The following is a 22734-nucleotide window of genomic DNA, read 5'->3' on the forward strand; positions in this document are numbered from 1 at the left end:
AAATAATTGAATGAATTCACTTCCCATGAGCCCTCTTCAAAGGGAGAGTTTCCTCGCCTTGCACAGATAACAGCACATGCTGGATGGGTGGTCTGCACCGAGCAACACACTGACGTCTTGAGCAAGTCACATATGAATTGTGTCTGATTGAATGATCCTTTTAAAGCAACCAAACTGTATAAAATGTGTTCTTTATAAAAAAGTATAAATATTGTCACTGCAATGGTTGGTTTATTCTTTAAAGATGAGTATTGACTGAACATGTAAAAGTGTTTTTATTACAAAAATACAGACTGTAATGTTTCAAAGATGTGCAACACCAGAGGTTTCTAATTTGTTTTTTTATTCAAATAATCTGGATTTTTTTTTACTTGCTATGTCAGAACAAAATATGCACCCCCCCCCCCTCTCTCTCTCTCTCTCTCTCTCTATCTTTTGTTTGCGTATGTACCTATTTGCACAGTGGATGTTAATATATTAATAGTTATAAATTTCAGGGCTGAGGTCCCAGACTTATTATGGAGCTTTAAATGTGATAATAATAATGAAAATAATAATGAATATTGTGTACTTTCATTATTTGCATTTACATACAACACAACACACACACATCCCATAACTGATATGATTGCTATAATAAGTTTGCTATAAAAGTTGTTGTGAACTTTGACCTTACCCACCAAAATTCCGCTTTTCAGGAACAGAGATCTGAGGCAATAAATCCGCTTCCGATTCAGGACATTTTAACAGTTGTGTTTCAGGGAGGTGGGGCGAGTTACCGCGTGACCCGGAAGTGCTGTCAGTGGTGCAAAAACAATCAGGGACCTGCTTACAGCTGAGCTGTCGCCAATTTCGTGAGTAATAATGTAATACTGTTTCGTAAAATGTCCTGGAAGCTGAAGTAAGAAAGCCAGAGGGTTATAATAACCGTTAAAAGTTTCTCGTAGTGGTTTTTAGGACTGTTTCCTCCCTGGTTGCTTGAAAAGCTAGCTTGTTGGCTAAGTGTTTTTAGCTTGCTAGCGGGATTCCGTTGACAGCAGCTGAGGCGCTTTGACGTCTTAATCAGCGGCACATCAGCTCACTGATTTGTACTATTATTCTGTATGGACATGAGCATCATTCTGCTATCACACACACACACACACACACACACACACACACACACACACACACACACACACACACACACACACACACGCAGTATAAACGAGTCACTGCTGGGGTTGAAATAGCTCAAATAGCTACTTACTCTTTTGCTAGGTGAATTACAGAGGGTCTACAGGAAAACTGTGCCTTTATTACATATGTAGTGAGATCCGGTTTAAATAAAGTGACTTAGAATTTAGCCTAGAAATAATGTTAGGAACAGATCAGTTCTGTTCAGCCTAGTTCAATCCAGTGCTTAACACACACACACACACACACACACACACACACACATACATATATATATATATATATATATATATATATATATATATATATATATATATATATATATATATATATATATAAATAGTGTGTGTGTGTGTGTGTGTGTGTGTGTGTATATATATATATATATATATATATATATATATATATATAAAAATAAAATAAAATCCGGTGTACAATCATTCTTAATAACTGATGTGCCAAGTTTTAAATCAAGCACCAAAATCTGCCATCATGCACACAAGCTGGAATTGAAACCGTCCGTTTTTCCATTTTGTGTTCTTAAGATTTACGTAAAAAAAACACCATAGTTAGTTTAAAACATTCACAAGTATATTTTGTCTTTATGCTCTATGTTGAGTTTGGTTTTACTAATAATAAACATACATTTGCAAAAAGCATCAATATGTGTCTAAGCCTGTGTTGATTAAAGTATTAAAAACTTTGAAATCCAACTGTTAGTCAAACTATAGGATAGGAAACACATCATTTCATAGTTTTGAAACGAGTCTCCGGTGTCGGTGTTTCCGGAAAGAGAATGTTGCTGTTTAGTTTCTCATTAAGAAGCTGAATATTTTGTCTTGTGTGATGGACTGACTGTTTCTATTTGCTGTATTGTTAGTGATGGCCTATTTTATAGATTGGCCACAGTGTTAATCTAACTATAAATTAGTAAAAAAAAAAAAATGCCCGGTTGCCTCGGTTTGGGCAGCATTAAATCAGCCATAGATATATATTTGAACTCAATTTGAAGCCAAAAAACGCACAGTTCATCATAGAAATGTGTAGAAGCATTAAAGTCGATTTAAATGTTCTTCATCGTAAAAAGGGACCAAAAGATATTGACATCTCCAACATTTCTGGTCATTACAGCAAGAGACTGTTGTTCTCTCATCAAGGCCCGAATTGATTTGTTTGTTCTTGTCTGCACTGATTCTTTTTTACCTGCTCTGTAGATGCGTATACCTAAGAGAATTTATTTGTGTTTGGCCTTGACATGAAGTGAAACCCGTACAATTTCAATTTGATCTTTTAATTAACTTAACTATTTATTTATTTATGTATAATTTCATTAATTCATTCATTTTAATCATTTGAATTTTTGCCCAATAAACTGTACAGTATGAGGGCAACACATTATAAAGTTTTTCAGTCAGTCTTTGTCTTTTTTTTTCTTCTCCTTTTTAAATCTCTCCACAGTGTGTGAGCCATGTCTCAAGCACGACAGCCTCCGTTAGTTACTGGAATCTCACCCAATGAAGGCACACCATGGACCAAAGTCACGATCCGTGGTGAAAACCTGGGAAATGGACCCAAAGACCTTATTGGTAATTCAATATTATTTTTGCTTCTTTTGGAGCATTGTATGCAGCAAAAATCATTGTATGATTAAACTGTTATGCCTAAGAGTATAAAATGAGAAACTATACTTATCAGTCTCTATGTAACACCTCATTAGGGCTGTCTATCTGTGGGCATAACTGTCTGCTGACTGCTGAATGGATGTCTGCTAGTAAGATTGTGTGTCGCGTTGGTCCTGCTAAAGATGACAAGGGCGAGATCATCGTCACAACCAGGAGTGGAGGCTTAGGCACCTCTACTGTCTCCTTCAAAGTCCTCAAAGCTGATAAGATAGGTTAGAATTTTACACTCTTCTTTCTAATGATGTTTTGCATCCGTGTGCATACTTGCAGCTGATGTAACTCACATATGCACAATTTTTCAAATGTGTGTTTGTGTACATATGTACAGACATTCTGGAGCAATCTGCTGTATGGGTAGATGAGGTGAATTATTACGACCTGAGACTAAACCGGAACAAAGGCATTTCGCCCCTGTCTCTGCGCCAGGCCGACCCACTGGGCATCGAAACTGATAAGTATGTCAAAGCAGACATGGACATTTTTGTTGTTAACATACACAAGTTCTAAAAATATTAACATTTAATTAGATAGAAATGGATGGGTGGGATAATATTCTCTCCCCTGTCAAATCAACATTAACCAGTGACATTTTTGAGTGATTTTAACATGTGATTTATATTAAGAAGACGACCAAAAGAAGTTGGGTTATGATTTTGAAAAGGTTATGAATAGATGTCTTTGTTTATAGATATCTAACACTGAAAATATATGGCAGAGATTATAAATTAAGCTTGGTTTAACGTGTTATTTTCTTTTGTAGGGGAAAATATACTCAGAAAGAATTGGAGAACTGGTTTCCGGGGATGACCGGAGATTTCACGAGTGAGAATTTCTCTGCCACTTGGTACCTGATTGAGAACCACTCTACCACCAGGTTAGTCAACTTTAGGACAATATACATATTATATGGTAATTATGGATGTTAAATGGAACAGGGAATATAGGTTGTTTAATCTTATCTGCAGCAATCTTTTTTAGCTGTTGGTTTTTAATCCAACCAAAAAGGAGAAAAATAAATTTTAATCAACTAACCATGTGCACCTACGTTATTAGAAATGAGCTACACTCACTTATCTGAAAAGGTCAGATGTGACCTAGACCATTCAGACTGGGGCATTTATTAGAGTCACTGTGGCAGATCAGGAGGACTAAAGAAGTCCTTCGTATCATGAACATTTATGAATGAAGCCTTGAGTATTAAATCCTTACTTGGTAATTAATGTATCTCAGAATGTCAGTGAGGCAAATACCCTACAATAGCAAATTACTTTGTTGGGTTCCACATAAGTGAACATGAGTTAAATGTTCTTTAATGGCCAGTCACATTTTGTGATTCAGTTGAACACTTCCAAGATGGGAGGATAGGACTTGAGTTTTGCAGCATGAAAGTGTACATGAAAAATCTGCATTAAATTGTGTGATGCAATCAACACAAGTCAACATAAACCAGAATCTCACAGGGATCAATGCATCCTACCCAGTGTTAGTATAGTGTTGCACTCGGTGATTGTGTTATTCATGATAGAAAAAAAGAAATCTTTAATAGGCTCCATAAGAAGTTTTGGAAGTTACTGTACCAAGTCTTTAGAGTCAATTATTAAAGTGATAATCTAGATGCTTTTCACTATATTGAGCTTGAATATGAGCTTACTGTATTGCTCGTTAATGCATTGTGTTTTTCCACACTGTGCTAGTTTTGAGCAGCTGCGTGTGGCAGTGGGGAATTTGAAAAAGCAGGCAAGTAAGAAGAATGAGGGCAGTCTGGCCTGTGTGAAAGGAGGACTTAGTACTTTCTTTGAAGCCCAGGATGCTCTAGCAGGTATGCATGGACCATCACATTCATTATGGTGCATTTACTAAATTCTTATGCTCATGAAAATTTTGTCTCATTCTGATTTTTGTGACACAGCATGGCTTCTGATGGGAACTAATATATAACTGGATTAATCTCGATATGATTAGGTTGTCAAAAGTGGGGTAATTGCAGACAGATTGTGGCATTGTAGTGTATGATATTTTAATGAGATTGAAGGTATAGGGTTACATGCTCATAAAGCCTAATTTGTTAGTAAAGTGGGTAACATTCTTCTGAGATTGTATTTCAGTTCAAGTTGGCAAGTCCCACCGAGGTTAAATAACAGTACACATGTATGTGGCTGGTCACATGTATGTGGCAGGTCAGAAGGGTTTGTAAGGATGGTGTTTGAATCAGGTTTATTATATACCAGTGTAATGGTGCACAAAATGAATGGTTCGGTTTTTAAGTAATGGTTCCATACATACCTCAGATTTTTAGTCATGGTTAAGTTCAATTTCGGGACAGTTAGGGGGAAGAAATGCGAAAAAAAAAGAAATAATAAAAATAAAATAAATATATATATATATATATATATTAACACAGTTTATTATTATTAACAATTCATCAACAGTTTAAAAACAATTTTAAAGAAAACACCTGCTTAATATATAATAATAATAATATATAAATATCATATTTCATAAAAATAAAACCAAAAAATAAAATAGAATAAATCTATTAATGCAATAAACTTTATTGATTAAATTGGCACATTAAATTGATTATATATAATTATATAAATTAAAAAAATTATTAAATATTTTACATCTGTTTGACCCCTATTTGGGTAGTACAGATGTGTGTGTTACATTTAATATTTAATTAAAAAAAATATATGTTCTACTTATTTCAGCATACTTTAGCAAATGTCTTCATTCCTTCCATCCTTCATACATTCACCCCCTTTATATTCGGAATTGTCAGGATTTTCTCCTTTTAAGAGAAAGTCTTGAAGCTGGACATAAAACGCAAAAGCACGAGCAAAACAAGGCACTACATATAGTATTTCTTTTATGGAGTGAGTAGCCACAGTGGCACTGCTCTAACTCTAGTTTCTTGTGTTTTTTTTCCAAGATTAATAGTAATTAAAAAAAAAAAACTGTGCTACACAACAGTGTGAGGCAGATACTAAACAAACTTGCAGTCCACCACTTAATATGTTCCTGAAAGAATTCAGATTTTAACCATGTTCCGCACATAAAAAGGATTGCATTTGGTGCACATGTGCATCAAACAGTAAACACTGTACCGAAAAGAATTTAGGCACGAATGCGTGTACCGTTACACCCCTAGTTTATTAATTTACTGTATTAACATTGTCCTGAAAGGAAGTGGGGGTGTGTTTAAAAATGCCGCACAGATTCCCAGAGAAAATTTCCAAAACTCATATAGCCCAAGTCAAAACACAGCACAAGGACACAGGAAATGATCCGCACAGCATTGAGGACCTCGGGGGCCTGGAGGTTAGCTCTGCCGTCACCAGTCTGTCTGTGTGGGTTTGTGTATTGTATGTGTGTGGGAGCACGCTGCGTATCAGATCTTCATTAAAATCATATGTGGGAGTACTGTCTTGAGGCACACAGGAAACAGTCTATGTGTGCGTCTGTGCACTGTATGGGCAAAAGTATGCAGACACCTGACCATCACACCCATACAATATGAGCGTTTCAACATTGCATTCCAGTATTAGACCGCTCTTTGCTGTTATAAAAGACTTCACTCTGCTGAAAAGAATGGATAACCCTCTGGAATGTCTGTAGGGATTTGTGTATTCAGCATGAAGAGTAATGTGAGATCGGACACTGATGTCATACACCAGTCAGAGTAGTAGTCTAAGGTGCTGGACACTTCTGCAAACCATGTGTTTATGGATCTTTGGTACACGGCAGTGTTATCGTAGACCTGGTTTGGGTTACTACATTTCAGTTAAAGGGAGATTTAAAGCTACAGCAACATTAGAGACAACTGTGTGCTTTGCATTGCAGCAGTTTGGAGAAGACCCTCATACGTGTGTGATGGTCGGCTGTCCACATACTTTTGGCCATATTATGAGTGTGCATGTGCATTTCTATCTCTGCTTTGGTTTGTGCTGTGGTAGCAAAAAAGATTTGTATAATCCACAAATGACCTGTCAGTCTATCTGTCTGTTACAGCTATTCATCAGAAGCTCGAATCAGATGGCACCGAGAAGGTGGAGGGCTCCATGACTCGGCAATTAGAGAATGTCCTCAACAGTAAGATCATTAAGAAGCTCCCTCTTTGGCACATAAATAAACATAGACAAACATACACACCCATTCTCACAGTTAAAAGGAGACCCCTAGTTCTCCCCTGCTGGATGCTAAATTGACTGTTGTGATGAAAGATTAATAAACACACTCGTTTCCTGCAGCACATGTAAATAAACCAATCACACTGACAAGCTTTTATCTCTAACTGCCCTTAGTGCCTGACTGTCTCTCGCTCAGCCGGTGCAGGGCACAATGTGGGGAAAATGTGAATAATTTGGCCAGCTGCTCTGATTTTTTTTATTTTTTTTATTATTATTGTGGTTCAAGGTCTTGTTCTAATTAAAAGAATCTGACCTAGTGCATACAACAGGGCCATGACCACCCAAGCAGAGAGAGACAGGCTGAATGGATTTCATCTGTGTGCATGCTAGAGATCTGTAACCCTTTTTTCATGTGTTCTCCCTCTTTCAGGGGCAAGCAATACAGCTGACACTTTGTTTCAGGAGGTTTTGGGCCGAAAGGATAAAGCAGACTCGACACGCAATGCCCTCAACGTACTGCAGCGTTTCAAATTCCTCTTCAACCTGCCACTCAACATTGAGCGCAATATTCAGAAGGTAGAGCTGAAAATGCTTGATGTACAAGGGGTCCACTGGATGGGAATGCTTTGGTATCATATAATGTGTAGCAGCTTCTGTTGATATTGGGTTGTGTTGTTGCAAATTTTAACAATTTGTTCATTTCTGATGCATTGTTTTTTGTTGTTTTTTAGGGGGATTATGATGTGGTCATTAATGACTATGAAAAAGCCAAGTCACTGTTTGGGAACACAGAGGTTCCTGTCTTTAAAAAAGGTACCTAAAACTTTGCGTTGTGAGTTTAGAACTCGCAATACATAATGCTGTCTTTTATTGTCTCTAGACTCGTATTTGTAGAAGTTGCCCCAAAACAGATGCCAGGTGCAATGACCAATGCCATTAGAATAGCAGTGATCTGGATATATTGCTAGTGATTTAAGGCAGAAGCAACTACAGCATCTTACAATACATTCACCATTATTACACACATTAAAAGTAAAACATCTCTCAAAACAATCATACTTTACTCATGTATTATAATGGTTATTACATTGAATATTGTGTGATGTATATGAATTTGTGTGTCAATTTAGTGTATACAGAGGTGGAAACCCGTATCGGTGCTCTGAGGAATCTACTGTTGGATAAACTACTGGAGATGCCTTCTACTCTGCATGATCAGAAACGCTACATCAGGTGGGTAGATATTGTGGCATTACTATTTATTTATAGCATGGCATGAACATTTACTCATGTATGTTTGAATAACAGGTACCTGTCAGACTTGCATGCTTCAGGTGACCCAGCGTGGCAGTGTATCGTGGCGCAACACAAGTGGATACTACAGCTGATGCAGAACTGTAAAGAAGACTTCATTAAGGAGCAGAGAGGTCTGGAAAACGACACACTCTAAACATGTGCACACCAGCATTGCTGCGTTTATAGTTCTCTAGTTTCAGGGGCAAATCAAGTATATATATAATGAGCCTGGTAACGGTCAGTTAGAGTCTGATTTGCAGTGGTTTTCGTGCTTTTACATAATTTTCATCCAGGACAATCTGTCAAGTTGGAAATTATTTGTAAATGTACATGTTCCTACTTAGTTAGCTTCCAGTGCAAAATGTATTTCATAATTTTTTTTGAACCCTGGTACCATACTAGCCATGCCAGGTGGCACTAAAAAACGTGCAGACCACTGATTGATTTACAAGAGTTGAGTTTTTTTTTTTTATGCTTTTTTAAATTTACATCTGCTTTCTGCTTCATGGGAATGCAATATACACACGCACACACGCACACAAAGGCAGGATATGCAAAATCCTGGGTTTCCAGTTGTTGCCAAGCAATGGTGAGTTATGCCGTTCAGTGGCTGAATTCTGAACCTGGTGCAACTCTGAACCCCTAATTGCATTGTGGTGATGTTATCTCTCAGATATTTCAGTGTTCTTAAAGGACCATGGCTTTGGGGGGGACGACTCCAAGTCAGATTATTATTATTATTTTTACTCTAACAATCTGGAAAAATGGACTACAATTTGGAGGAAATTGTACCCTGATAGTCTTTTGATAGACATTCAGGAAGACAGTGTTAGAGCTGTTACATTTTTTTTTAATTGTAAATTAAACAGGGCACAACTGGGGCACGAGGAAACACTTTTTTCCACATTTCTAATCACTTGAAAACTAGTTTGTTCCATGTTCCAACACATTCAGATGTAAATATCAGGAAATAAAATTAAAGAGAATGTAAAGATTTATAACAAAAATTAAAATAACTGCCCTTGCTGTTCAAAAATGTTCAGAGGCTACTGTATACTGTACTGCCACTGTGGAAAATTAGTAATTCTTTAAACTATAAGTTTATTTGGTTACTACAGAGCTAGAAACACTTAAGCATTACAAAACAATAAGTAGATTAAAGTCTTAGCCCCTCACTGGACTCTCTCATGAGATATCCAGTTATGGTCTGGATCTTCACATTGCATGCCCTTGATGTGGACCAACACTCATTTTATAGTTTTCAGATGTATTTGATAGAAGAATCTCTACTATCTTGTGTGATCTCTCTGAGTGGACTGGGTTCATAGGACCATGTGGTGTGCGCTTGTGTGTTTAGTCAGAGAGCAGTGTATGTGTGGTCTGGTCATGACCTGACAGAGAACAGGATGTCCTCGGTTCCACAGAGTGGCGAAGGAGGGGAGCAGCTTGACACTGAGAAATGTTGAGAGAAAAAATAAGAGCGACTGAAAATAAGAAAGGATAAGCATGACACAAATTAAATTGAGTGCCTAGACTTCTAAAGTTATGAAATGCAATTGCACTGATTATTTTGCTAAAAGAAAAGATGTTCTGTGTAAATGTATGTGTTTGTAAGTATAAGATGTTCTTTGTGAACATCTGTTTCATGGTGGCATGTGAAAACTATGCAGTATGTAATAGTCCTTTAGTGCCATCTAGTGTTGAAAACAAATATCCCGGTTCTCATTTTAATTTTTTCTTTCTCCCTATTCTCTCTTTTCCTGTGTAGGGGGTGGAGGACTGGAGCTGGATGGAGAACCTCGCTCATCAGCTCTGAGCAGAATCAGTCACACTTCCTCCCTGAACAGAGGCGGCAGCTTCCAGACTCCTAGAGATGACCGTAAGAAATTTTCCTGCCAATGTTCAGTTGTATATGTCCTGATGTATAATTGCTAGTAAAGGTATTTGTTGTAATGTTGATCATCCTCTTTCAGCCTGGCAATACAAGAGCCCTCAGCAGGTCAGATTTGTGGAGAAGCTGTCAGACGTTGTCATCAGTCAGTTGCCGAATTTTTGGAAGCTGTGGATCTCCTATGTTAACGGCAGTCTTTTTAGCGAGGTATGTTTCATGCAGATGAGAGTGTACAAGGGAAATGCTGATTTGATTAGGCAAAAAGTTGACAATGTGCATGTTCTCTGACAGACAGGGGAGAAGTCCAGTCAGGTGGAAAAGCTGAAGAAGAATGCCCGACAGAGGCAAAATGACTTTAAAGTGAGTAACTAATAACACATGGATTTGAATGTGCGTTAAGTTGTTGTTTTTTAACCTGTTACATTGAAAATTAGTTAAGCTACTTGATTTGTGTATAAATGATTAATAATTGTTGAATGTGTTTGTGTTGTAGTGCATGATTGAGGAGGTGACTCGACGTTTGGTTCAGCTTGTGCGTGGTGCTCTGTTGCCCAGTAGTCTTTCTGAGAATGAGCTGCGTATATATGGAGGCTGGAACACCAACCCCCCCCTCACTGGGGCCTGGCTTACACAGACCATACATACTGTCAGGTGAGAGAACAGAAGGGATAAGTGACATTCTCATCCAAAACTGAAAAAAGCCTTTTACTTCTCACTTTTACTCACTTTTTCTTATCGGTTCTTTAGGCTGAGTCATGAGGCTCTCTCGGCTTTAGAGATTCCCAATGATTTGTTGCAGGTGATTCAGGATTTGCTGCTTGACCTGCGAATGCACTGCCTTCTTATCACCCTGCAGCATACTGCTGAAGGCAAGTCATGTCCATTGCCACTAGTGACCCTATTACCAATTTCTGTATTTTCATAACTATTACCTGAAGTTTGCCATAAAGAACTCGCATGCTTTTTAGTGTCGCAGTATTTCCAGAGGTGCCCCTTTTATGTAGGTAGCACTTTAATCTTTTTAACCAGTATAATTCAACACAATAGTGCAAATATCCAAAATATAAATACTGTGTGAATAGATTATCAGCCAACTGATTTAACAAAGTTCAAATTAATTTCACACGTCAGTTGCTTTCAATAGTAAACTTTCACTCTTGTTCACAAATTTTATCAGATTTTTTAGCTTGATCCAGACATGACTCAATAGATCAGATTTCGTAAGATTTTTCATTTTGAGACCTCTTGCTTTGACTCTATAACAGAGAAATAATACTTAATTTTTTTATCTTCACCACAGCTGAAAAACATTTCAAAATTTCCCCCCATTTGAACCTCTACAGATTTTAATCAGGGAGACTGCTTCAGAGAATTGGAGACTGATATAAAAAATAATCCATGAATTTCATGAGGTTCCTACAAAATTCATGAGAATTATCTGGATGTATACAACCTTAGTATGAATGTATGAGGGATTTTTTTCCTCCTCACCTCCTCATGGCACATTAAAGATATTGTTGCACCATACAGTCCTATTGGCCTTAGAGGCCAGCTGGGGGAGGTACAGAGCAGCACCGAATATTATAGGACAATATACTGTAATATATTAAAAATGCAGTATTTGACATTTGGCTTTTATTATCTTGCTTGTTGGGGTATTAGATCAATCTGCATTGAACTTTGTAGGCCAGTGATCACTATATAATAAGAACCATTCAGAGATAAAAGACAAGCTAGAGACTGTAAAAGGAATTCAGATATAATAGGAATAATATGCTGAGTGATAAAAAATATTTGTCTTTTGGTTAAAACCAATTGTGCAAAAGAAATAAGATTTAGAATATTGAAAAAAATTATCATGATTACGGTTTTAGACATTCATTTGCAGCTTTAGGCAACAAATTGTGCATATTTCGCGTTAGTGTAAATATTGAGCATGTTTTTGTCTTTATTTAGATGTCAAGAGACTTCCAGAGAAAGAAGACTGGATAGTAGATAATGAGGGAATCACATCACTGGTGATGCTTTTTTTTTTTTTTTTCTTTTTTTCAATAAATGCAGATCAAACCTAAAGATTATAATTAATAAAAGAAGTACCAAAATTGTAATTTTTTTTCTTCAGCCGGCCCAGTTTGAGCAGTGCATGGTGCAGATGCTGCAGTCTCTAAAGGAGCCCATGGAGTGCAAGCATGGAGAGATCAATGTAAGAAACACTATTTATGTCCGAATGCAAAACTTCCCAAAACCATATGTGATCAGAATGAATAAAATCATAACAGAGTTGTGGTTGTGATGTTGCTTTTCTTTCACTTTCTCACCCGCTCTATTTTCTGTAGGTTTTTCAGCTGGAGCTAGCTCAGAATAAAGCCTGTGAGCTATGTGCAGGCATCATGAAGGTGTGTAGCAGAAGCAAACAGAGCACACCATTGATGGTTGTGGTTTGAATGTTGCAATGATGCTAAGGTCAATGGTCTGAAGCATTATTGTAAATAAATATAAATCCGGACAGCGATATGTGGAGGCGCTGATAAGACTGTGATTCTAATGATTTTTAGGTGTTCATCAACTGTTTGGAGCAGCTAAGCAACAAGACTGATGGAGACATTGATACCTCCCAGTAAGTTCTCTGTGTGTGTGAGATTTGTCTTATTATTATTGTTGTTGTAATTAAAATAACAATTATAATAATTTGCAGTATTATTAGTCTTGCATCAGACTGTTTAAAATTCTATAGAAGGGCCTTAAAAGATAGAATAAACAAAGTTCTTCAAACCTCAATGAACTAAAGCAATGCTGTAAAGAAGAGTGAGCCAGAATTCCTTCATAACGATGGTTCAAGACTTGCTTAAACGCCTGATGATTTTGATCATGTTCTGATATATAAGATCATAGGATTCAGAGAGGGTGTACTTTCTTTTTCACATGACAGCAAATAACACTTGCAAAAGCTCTCGAGTGGCACAAGAGAAAATCATTCAAGCTTTTCTTTTTTCTTTATTTTTTTTTTTGAGATTGTGAGTTTAAATCCTAACAATGCCACAGCCATCTGGGACTGGAAGTGCTTTCTGAAAGCATATTCATCTGTGAGAATCAGCATGCAGAATAGGGCAGACACTGTTTTTCCCTGAGTGTGTTACGCTGCTCTGTGATGCCACCTGAGCGGTTTAAAAAGATTTGCATGCCTCAGTGGAAGCATGCACTTACCCCACCTTCCCTGTTTGTAGATTTGTGACAGCGAAGATATAGCTACTGAGTGGTTGGGAATTATGGTAGAATATGAAAATAATATCACATTGCCAAGACTATCAGCATGTCGTTGGTCGTTAACCAACACTGTACGAAACTAAAGTGAAAGCAGGTCAAAGTGTCAGTTCATTTTTAATCAATTGCATTTAGTTACAGTTTGAATGTTTGTCCTTTGGTTATGTCTAACACCATCATTTCAAATATCAACTGTGTATTTCAGTTTGTCTGTGGATATGACATCCCCGGATTTCTTTGGGAGCATTTACGAAGACTTTGGTCCATCATCAGTAAGATTCTTTTTAATTGACACCCATTTATTACTTTTGTATGTTTTTTTTTTTTTTTTTTACTACCTTTTATTAATATAAAACATACAGTATGCCATAACATCCAACTGGTAGAAATAGACTAATTGCAGAATTAGCTGGTTTAACAGCGATATAGACCAGGCAGAAGTTTGGGGCTTTCCCTTCCATGTGGTGAAAAGACTGTTGATTTCCCCTCTGTTCTGTCTGTGTGCTTTCAATCACACATCTCTTACTCATCCTGCATACCCTTCACTTTTTACTTTAATGATTCATATGTTTTTAGAATCTGATGTAAAATGCAGACTTATAAAAAAATTATAGACTTTTTTCTTCACTATGCAGAGAAGCCTGTTCTATAGACAGTTAATGGAGTTGAAACTGTGTGTGTGTGTGTGTGTGTGTGTGTGTGTGTGTGTGTGTGTGTGTGTGTGTGTGTGTGTGTGTGCGCGCAGGAACAGCGCCTTCTTATAATTCTGAGTAATTGTCAGTATTTGGAGAGACACACCTTCCTCAACCTTGCTGAGCACCTGGAGAAACACGGTTTTACCACAGCTGAAAAGATTACCAGAGTAAGAGCATTTTCTCACACCTACACAGGAATGATACTACTGTTGTGTGTGTGTGTGTGTGTGTGTGTGTGTGTGGATATGGATATGGATTTCTTAGAAGTTGAATAAGTGTTTTCATTTTAATGTCACAATGATATGTGCTATGGGTCGACAGGGCAATGTACAAGTTATTACACTGGAAATAATAACATTAAGAACATATTAATGTTTAGCTGAATTTACTGACTAACAATGTGGTATAAAACATAAACAGTTAATTATAATGTTCCAAACACATAAATACAAATACTTTTGTTAAACAACTACACATTGTGTCACAAGTCATTAAACAAAATGCCACAACTTAGTAACTGGTATCCTTTTTTTTTCCCCTTCAAAAAAAGAAAAAAATTAACATTTATATTAGTTTGGCAAGGGTCTCTGTGCCAACATACTGCAGCATACTAGCAGTACATTTTTATTTCTTATTTTACTATAGTTTTTCCATTTACTTAAAATTTTAACATTGGTCAATGCAATATATAAACAGAAGTATTGGAGCACCTGACTTTTTCCAGTCATATGTGGTTCTTTTCCTAACTGTTACCACAAAGTTGGAGGTACCCAATTGCATAGGATGTCTTTGGAGGCAGTAGCATTCATTTTATTATTTTTTTTTTTACTTGAAGTAGGAAACTCAAACATATTTTAGCATGACAATGTCCCTGTGCACAAAGAACTATATAAATCTGGTTTACATGGTTTAGAGTTTAACATTTGGAGTGGCTTGCTATAGCACTCCGACCTTAACTCTACTGAACATGTTATTGGAATGCTGGCTGCACTACAGGCCTCCTAAACCTATGTAAGTACTTTTATCTGAATGAACACAAATTTCCACAAGCACATGCCAAATTTCAGATGAGTGGAGGACATAATAATATAATTATAATAATATAACAGCAAATAGGAAATAGATGTAGAACAGCTTGTTCGAAAACCATATCTGAACCTTATGGTCACGTTTCCACAAACTTTTGCCCTTAGAGTGTATGTGTGCCTTAAATAACCTTAACATATTATTTAAACAGGAAACAATGTATTGAGGAAAGACTGTTTGACTATTTGACTTTAACAGTATGTGAACCTGATAATTTTATTCATTACATTCATTTTTATTCATACATATTTACATATTTTATACACTCATCTTTGACACATCACACAACAATAATATTTATTTTAGCCAGTCAAAGAGATGGATGGACATGTTAACAGACACATGGGTGGACTGCTGCATAAATATAACAGTGTTATCAATGTTGAAAGCTTTGCTATCTCATGTTTTATATCTTGATTACCGTTGGTGGATTGTGGCCAAGCCATCAGTTCTTGGGATTAAATTGTTTCATTATTAAAAGGTAATGAATGTAAAAATGACTTCACACTTAGTAATCAATGAGCTTACATTTCTCATTAATGTGATGGTAGTTTCTTGACTTCAGGGAAATGTAGTCAAGCTGACAGACATGCATTAGTGAATGCTTTATTGTGTGTGTGTGTGTGTGTGTGTGTGTGTGTGTGTGTGTGTGTGTGTGTGTGTGTGTGTGTGTGTGTGTGTGTGTGTGTGAGAACTCTGTCAGAGAAAGAGACTGAATAAAAAGCATTGTAAAACCATTTCTCGTATAGTTCAAAAATATTATTCAAACATAACAGTATTTATATGTTCATATGTATTTAGATGTGTGTCTGTTTTAGGTGAGCACTGAGGCAGTTCGTGATTTGGATGAACGACTACTAGAGTCGTACATTGAGAAGAAGTCTGATCCCATAGTGGGCTCTCTGGAGCCAGGAATCTATGCAGGCTACTTTGACTGGAAAGACTGCCTACCACCAACAGGTACTGCTGCACACTGATGTATAAAATGTAATGAGAATTGAATGCACTGGTAGAAATCCATGTTTGGACTGGCTTTATTAATGAGATTTTACACACAGACACATTTCAGAAGAAAAAGAATACAGTTCTCAAGAGACTAAATAGAAAATTTTACACACATACACACCAGTGCACTCTATCGTTATGAATGATTTGAATCATTCAGTCATCTTTGGTTATCTAAAGTCAAGATTGTCTGTGTACGGATGTACAGCCATTTCATCATATTTAACAGAGTGTCCCAGGATTAAAAGAGAATAATTATTTGCAGCACATGTGCAGGATACACAAAAAAAGAAAGTGATTAATTACACAGAATCTCTCACTTCCCTTTTGCGATTTTTCTGTGACTTTTTTATTTTATTTTTTTTTACCTGCTAAATCTGCCAATAACACAATACTTACCTTAAGCAGCTAAAAACTAAATCGGTGGTTTTAAATGACAGTGTAGGTTCTTGCCTGAAAAATGTAGCTGCTTCGGTGATGGACGAATTTGTTGTATACATACAGTGTATAAAAGTTAATGTACTTTATCAGGCATCATGCATTTTAACAAAATGAATGTTGCTGCATCTGCTGACTGTACATCTGGGGTTTGTTCATTTTAAAGTAAAATGATGCACTCTTCAGTAGTAAAACTTATCAATTTGACTAATCGGTGCCAGGGTTAAGAATTGCCTGTACATTTACTGTATACATATCGCCACCTTAGATGTTCTGTTTAAAAGCTGAGTTGAATTATAATTATGCTTGAAACCTAAACATCTGTTAGATGTAAGCTACGCAGTTCATACCCATGACAGTGCAATAAATATGCAACATTTATTTCCATGTATTGTGTTTAAACCACCTAAAGCATCACCATAGTGTTCATCAGGTTTGGGAGAGAACGAGAAACACCCTGTACTCTGATGAGTGTTTACTCATGTCACATGATTCTTTAACATTCTGCCTCTTTCTATGTCTCTCATGTCTCTTGCCTTCTCTCTTTCTTTCTCTGTGTCTCACTCACTGTGTCTGTCTCTCTTGTAGGGGTACGAAGTTATTTGAAGGAAGCTTTGGTCAGCATCATCTCTGTTCATGCTGAGGTAAGCTATAAAACCTCATCATACTTTAGATCTGTCTCCGTTTTTTTTTTTATATCTTTGCAATTCACACTTGACCACTATGAATAACCTAAAGGGGATAAGGTGTGATCTTGTGAGCTTGTTTTTTATTAACTTTTATTAATTGTAAGTGCAACTTTGCACTTCTCAGTGTACACACTTAACCCAAATCAGAACACTGCTGCTTTTTTTTTTTTTGGCAAATCACAAGTTTATGTTAATGCCTGTGTAAGTCCTCAGCCTAAGCTTTACATTTTTAGGTTTTGTAGTAACATGACACGTTTTTTGATAAATGTCAAGAGACATGTATGAAAAACTGGTGAGCAACTGTGTTGCTGCAGTTACACATGTATGTGGTGGCTAATCCATGTTGGGCAGGTGGAGTAGAGCTCTATATAAGCGTAAAGTAAACATAGAAAACATAATGACCGGGTTGCCAGATTGGTCTAGGGCCAGCAAGTTTCTTATTTAGGAACTAAATTATTGGGAACATTTGCTAATCAGAAGGTTGTGGTTTCACATGCCAACATTACCACCTGCCACTGTTAGGCCTTTGAGCAAGGTCCTTTACTGAAAGTTTCTCAGTAATATCCTCTCTTGATTGTTAGTAATCTTAGATAAAAGCATCACTCTCTCTCCTTACAGTCGATGTATCACCAACCATTCATGGGCATTTATGAGCTGTGACCTGTTATCTCAGAGGAAGTATTTGGTAGCCCGTTTAGCTGGTAGCAGTCATGTGATTGGGAGAGCTTTCTCATGGTGGAAGATGGAAGTTTACCAACTTGGGGATATAATTTGACTTGACATGGATAGGATGGTTGGGTGGATGTACCACATTATCTATAGTTCCAGTTAAACAATGCAGAGGCAAACTTTGTAAACCAAACATATCCCCTCTAATATCAAAAAAGAATTTTCTCATATTTGTCTTATTTCTGTCTCTGCTGTCTCCTGCTAGGTGTTCACTATTTCTAAGGACTTGGTTTCACGGGTTCTGTCTAAGATTGTGGAATCTGTGGCTGAAGAGATGAGTCGTCTAATGCAGTGTGTGTCAAGCTTTAGCAAGAACGGTGCACTGCAGGTACAGAAAAAATAGTACATAATATAAATTCAAAGGCTTGACATATCAACATGAAATGAGGTGTTTTGGCATACTTTTGTTCGCTTTTTATTTTAGGCACGTTTGGAAATCTGCGCACTGAGGGACGCTGTAGTTTGTTACTTGACTCCAGACAGCCAGTGAGAGCACACACATCTTCTATCAAAGAAATATCACTCACAGTAACACAACCAAAGAGTCAGCATGTCACAGTTTACTTCAACAGCTTAAAGATGTGATTATTAGTCACTAATTATTATTATTATTATCCCCTCCCCCAGAGCTAGCTTCAAGCAAGCAGTCGAGGCCCTGCCACAGCTTCAGAGTGGAGCTGACAAGAAGTGAGTTTGTGTTTTAAATCTTTTTTTAACCCAACAAACATCATTAGAAGTCATTTGAAGTAACTATTAAAATATGTGCAGTAGGTGAACAGTTAAATTGACTCTAATTGCTAACATGAATTTTGGATTTGTCCACTTAGAATAAAACACGGTATTGTGCAGTTTTATGAAATAAAATAAACGTAATAATAATCAATAACAGAATAGTGTGATGCACCTTGACCTTAAACAGCCTCCAAGGTTATTATTTTGCTATAACAGCAAGTCCAGAAGTGTTTTATTCTTCTCATACCACAGCAAACCGCAGGTAAAATTGTTCACATATAAATGAACAGCAATATTGCGTAACAGATTAGTTCATATTCAATACTTCAGCCTCCCTTTTCTAGTCTACTTTAAAATCGATAAGAAAAATCCAACAGTTAATAACGAAATGCTCAAAGTTTCCTGAAGACTCTCCTGTGGTGGAAAACTTTCTGCTCTGACACTTGAGGCACAGTAAATGTTTAATAAACATCTCTCTACAGAAGTCTTCAGCATCTAAACAATCGTAGATTATTCTTTCATGAATAACACATTTTTTATTTGCTTATTAAAATAAACCATCATGTAAATGTAAAATCTATTTACACACATGAGACAAATTAAAGGATTAAAATGATTTCTGTCCTATGCAAATTGTTTTGATTAAAGTTCTTGATTAAATGTCACACTGGCGCAGGCTTTACGGGTTGGCCGTCCTTTCTGAGTCTTTCTTTAGCACGGTATTTCAAAAAGACGTGTTTGAATGTTTGTAGGATTTTAGTGTAGGAATTAGTGCTGTAACTAGCAAATAAACAATATGTCCTGACAAATGTCTGGCAGGACTAGATATCGTTGCGGAGGCATATTTTTTTCGTTAATTTATTTTTTAATTATAATTTTTTTTAAGATAGTGGTTTGTCTTTTGGTGTTACCTCACTTTGAAAGTAGCAGTATATGCATTTTTTTAACAATACAAACCCCCCCCCCCCCCCCCCCTCTCTCTCTGTCTTCTTGTCTCTCAGGCTGTTGGAGGAGTTGTTGAATAAGTTTAAGAGCAGTATGCATTTTCAGCTCACCTGTTTCCAGCCTTCAAATGTTCAGCCCATCAAAAGATAAGCCAATAATATATAACCTTTACCTTGTGCTTAAACACTAATCTACAGTGCCAAGCATTTCACTCCACCATAGTACATGACTAAAAAGTTTATTATACTCCTAATACTTGCATTTTGTTAACTGGCTGTAATGTCCATTAAAATATATCCACACTCAAACAATTGTCTTTTGTCAAACAATGATGTGTGTAGATTCAGGAAAAAAATACAAGTGTGGTCCATCACAGATGTACAACAGATACCATTCAAATCTTGGTCAACATCAGAATTAGCGGCCCCCCCTTAAAGATGAGTCATTTTTGCTGGTTTAGTCAAATTACTCCTCAGCATTTCTTTGACAATAATTATATTCCAAAGGCCATTTCAATAGAAGTATGCATTCAAAAACACTGTTTATAGACAATATAAATATGAAATATTTGAAAAACCTGTGGTCTAACTAAAAAGGGCATTAAACAAGTATTACCCTAAGAATAGAAAAAACTGGAGATGCAGATGGTTGAAGTTAGGGTCTTTTTATGTTAAACTCATGTTACATTTCAATAACAGTTATAGGAGTTCTTTTAATCTTGCCAGGGAGGGTAGTGGAGCCAATAGTTGTAAATTTGACTGTATATTACATATATATAAAATATATATTAGAACACACTAATTAAATGTTTGCATTTGTAATATTAATAAAATGGTCTCGGTGAGTAATATTCTGTATAGTTGAACTTTGCTCATCCATCTTGCCTCCACCATCTGCACACACCCTGTCTGGGGAGTATGGATACACACCCAGTCTAGTATCATTCAGAAAGTTTCACACCCTGTCCCTCCCCACCATATAGGACTCTTACTGCATCACTGGGGCAAGGATTTTCTAACTGAAATTAAAAGATTTCTGTTGATCAGCTGCTTTATAAAGAACATCAGTTGATATGTTAGACCTTTGTGATGTCTTACTAGGAAAAAGTCATTATGTTTAACACAATATTTCAATATTTAACCCATTAATGACTTCTGAAAAGAATTTGGGGTAATTGCACTGAGCTCTTCATATCAACTTTTCTAAATGTTGTCTGCAACCAATTGTCTTAATTGTAGCTTTTTGACAGCCGGCATGTTATTAAAGTTTAAAAGTTAATGATGTAGCATGGAAAATAATCATCCTTACAGTAGAAAAAAAAGAGACCATGCTTAGTCACCAGTGATCAGAAAAGTGTTCCATTTGTTGTAAATAATTAAATTTAAAGCTAATGACAAGCTGAATAACTTTTTTCCTGTTTGTTTTTTTATGACATTTACTTACTGGAACTGCAAATGTTCTGTGAAATAACATTCCATCTTCTTTTCTAAATGCTCTGAGCTACTTTGACTTGTTTATTTACTTGTCTATAATTAGTGCTCACCTACTTAACATAGGTCCTATTTAAAGGAACAGGTTCAAGACAGGACTTTTTCAAAGCTCTGTGTGGTTTCAGGTATCTTAGTGGGTGTAGGTTAAGGTGTTAAGGGAAGTTTTTCTGATTTTGTCTTTCCATTATACGTAGGCAAAAGAAAGTAGATCCAAACATGTTTACAAAGTTCTGTATTATAACCACAGAGAGGATGTCAAGTGCAGATGTTCAGTATTAAGGTATACCTGCCCTTATTATTCATTTCAGTGAAGTCTGGTCTTTCTGAATTGAGATATGGTTCTAATATAAAGCCGAGGGTGATTTTCATAGAGGTTTTAAGGATTCAGAGCTTTAATTATGAATTTCTTTTTTTAATTGTCTATTTTCTTTGTTTTATGTATTTTTTTTTTTTTTTCTTTTAATTTAAGATGTAAGATAGTAAAGCAATTTTGTGTGCATGTAAAAAAAAAAATGTCTGGAGAGTAGAATATATAGTGGACAATAGCAGCAGCTATAAACAAAACAGTTGTTTCAGATTACATCAGATTTTAGATATGATGAAATTCTGAAATGTTGCTGGTGGTCATACTTGTGGTGAGCAGTATTCTTTTCAATCTCACTGTTTTCTCCTAAAATGCTATTATCCTCTCAGAAATCTATTGTTATTGCCAGTTTATTAGGTAGATCTTAAACCTACACACATTTTACCAGGTATACCTATTGTACTAGCTATTACTATATTTTGGACTCGAACAGACTGCATGAACAAAATATCTTTGTGTCTATTTAAATGGCCAGGAAGTGTGAACAAGTAACAGTTCTGCCCCATATACATTCATACGAATGCTCTGCAAAGTCAGTGTTAGTTGCTGGCTGTTGATAGGGGAGTGGGGGGTTTGCAGAGCAACATACTGGCTACAGCCACTAATTCTATTCTTACAAAATAGCAGCAGTATAAAAGGTTTTGATGATCAAATGGCCAGGCACACAATATGTGGCCCAAATAATCTAGGACAAAATACACTGAACAACCTGGCTGTATCACTTTGTTGTTGTTGTTGTTTACCTAGCCCTAAGGTATTTTATATTTGTCTTTATATTTAGCAAGTAAAATAATGACGATTATACACCAAGTTTCCTTTCTGGAGACTTAACTATTGTCAGAAACAAAAAATTTATTTATGTAAAAAAAATTTCTACCTCTTCCTGTGATGTCATCAGTCTTCAGGTCTGTCAACCATCACCATCCTGTCTCACAAACCACATTTCCTGTGTGTACACATATATTTATATGTTCACACATAGCACACTGCTTACCCATTTCTCTTCCCAATAGCTAGTCTAATGCTATCATTCAACATCCTGAGTGATCAATCAATCTCTTTTCAGATGTTTTATAGGCATGTGGAAGCATGTATTTGTACATATAAACCACAATGAAATCAGAC

The 22734-nt window shown here is 36.4% G+C and overlaps 1 protein-coding gene across 1 annotated transcript; it reads left to right on the top strand.

The window, feature by feature from the left end:
* Positions 1–699: 699 nt before the first annotated feature.
* On the top strand, positions 700–20063 carry exoc2 (exocyst complex component 2). The gene is made up of 28 exons (XM_083562101.1): positions 700–854; positions 2635–2762; positions 2894–3070; positions 3187–3313; positions 3619–3732; positions 4553–4677; positions 6870–6950; positions 7419–7564; positions 7720–7801; positions 8119–8221; positions 8297–8415; positions 10053–10163; positions 10258–10382; positions 10467–10535; positions 10669–10826; positions 10923–11044; positions 12132–12193; positions 12298–12378; positions 12512–12571; positions 12731–12792; positions 13642–13708; positions 14182–14298; positions 16036–16177; positions 17249–17304; positions 18284–18406; positions 18503–18564; positions 18706–18765; positions 19812–20063. The coding sequence occupies exons 2-28, from the start codon at positions 2645–2647 to the stop codon at positions 19903–19905; spliced, it is 2763 nt and encodes a 920-aa protein (XP_083418227.1). The 5' UTR covers positions 700–854; positions 2635–2644; the 3' UTR covers positions 19906–20063.
* Positions 20064–22734: the final 2671 nt, after the last annotated feature.

This window comes from Silurus aristotelis (genome assembly GCF_946808225.1).
Source record: "Silurus aristotelis genome assembly, chromosome: 15".
In the NCBI taxonomy this organism is placed as follows: domain Eukaryota; kingdom Metazoa; phylum Chordata; class Actinopteri; order Siluriformes; family Siluridae; genus Silurus; species Silurus aristotelis.

Bases quoted from the DNA above. Each gene is read 5' to 3' on its own strand.
- exoc2 (XM_083562101.1), top strand. From the start codon at position 2,645: ATGTCTCAAGCACGACAGCCTCCGTTAGTTACTGGAATCTCACCCAAT. The intron at 4,678-6,869 runs GTATGCATGGAC...TGTCTGTTACAG, and splicing joins AGCCCAGGATGCTCTAGCAG to CTATTCATCAGAAGCTCGAA. The intron at 18,407-18,502 runs GTACAGAAAAAA...TTTTTATTTTAG, and splicing joins GCAAGAACGGTGCACTGCAG to GCACGTTTGGAAATCTGCGC.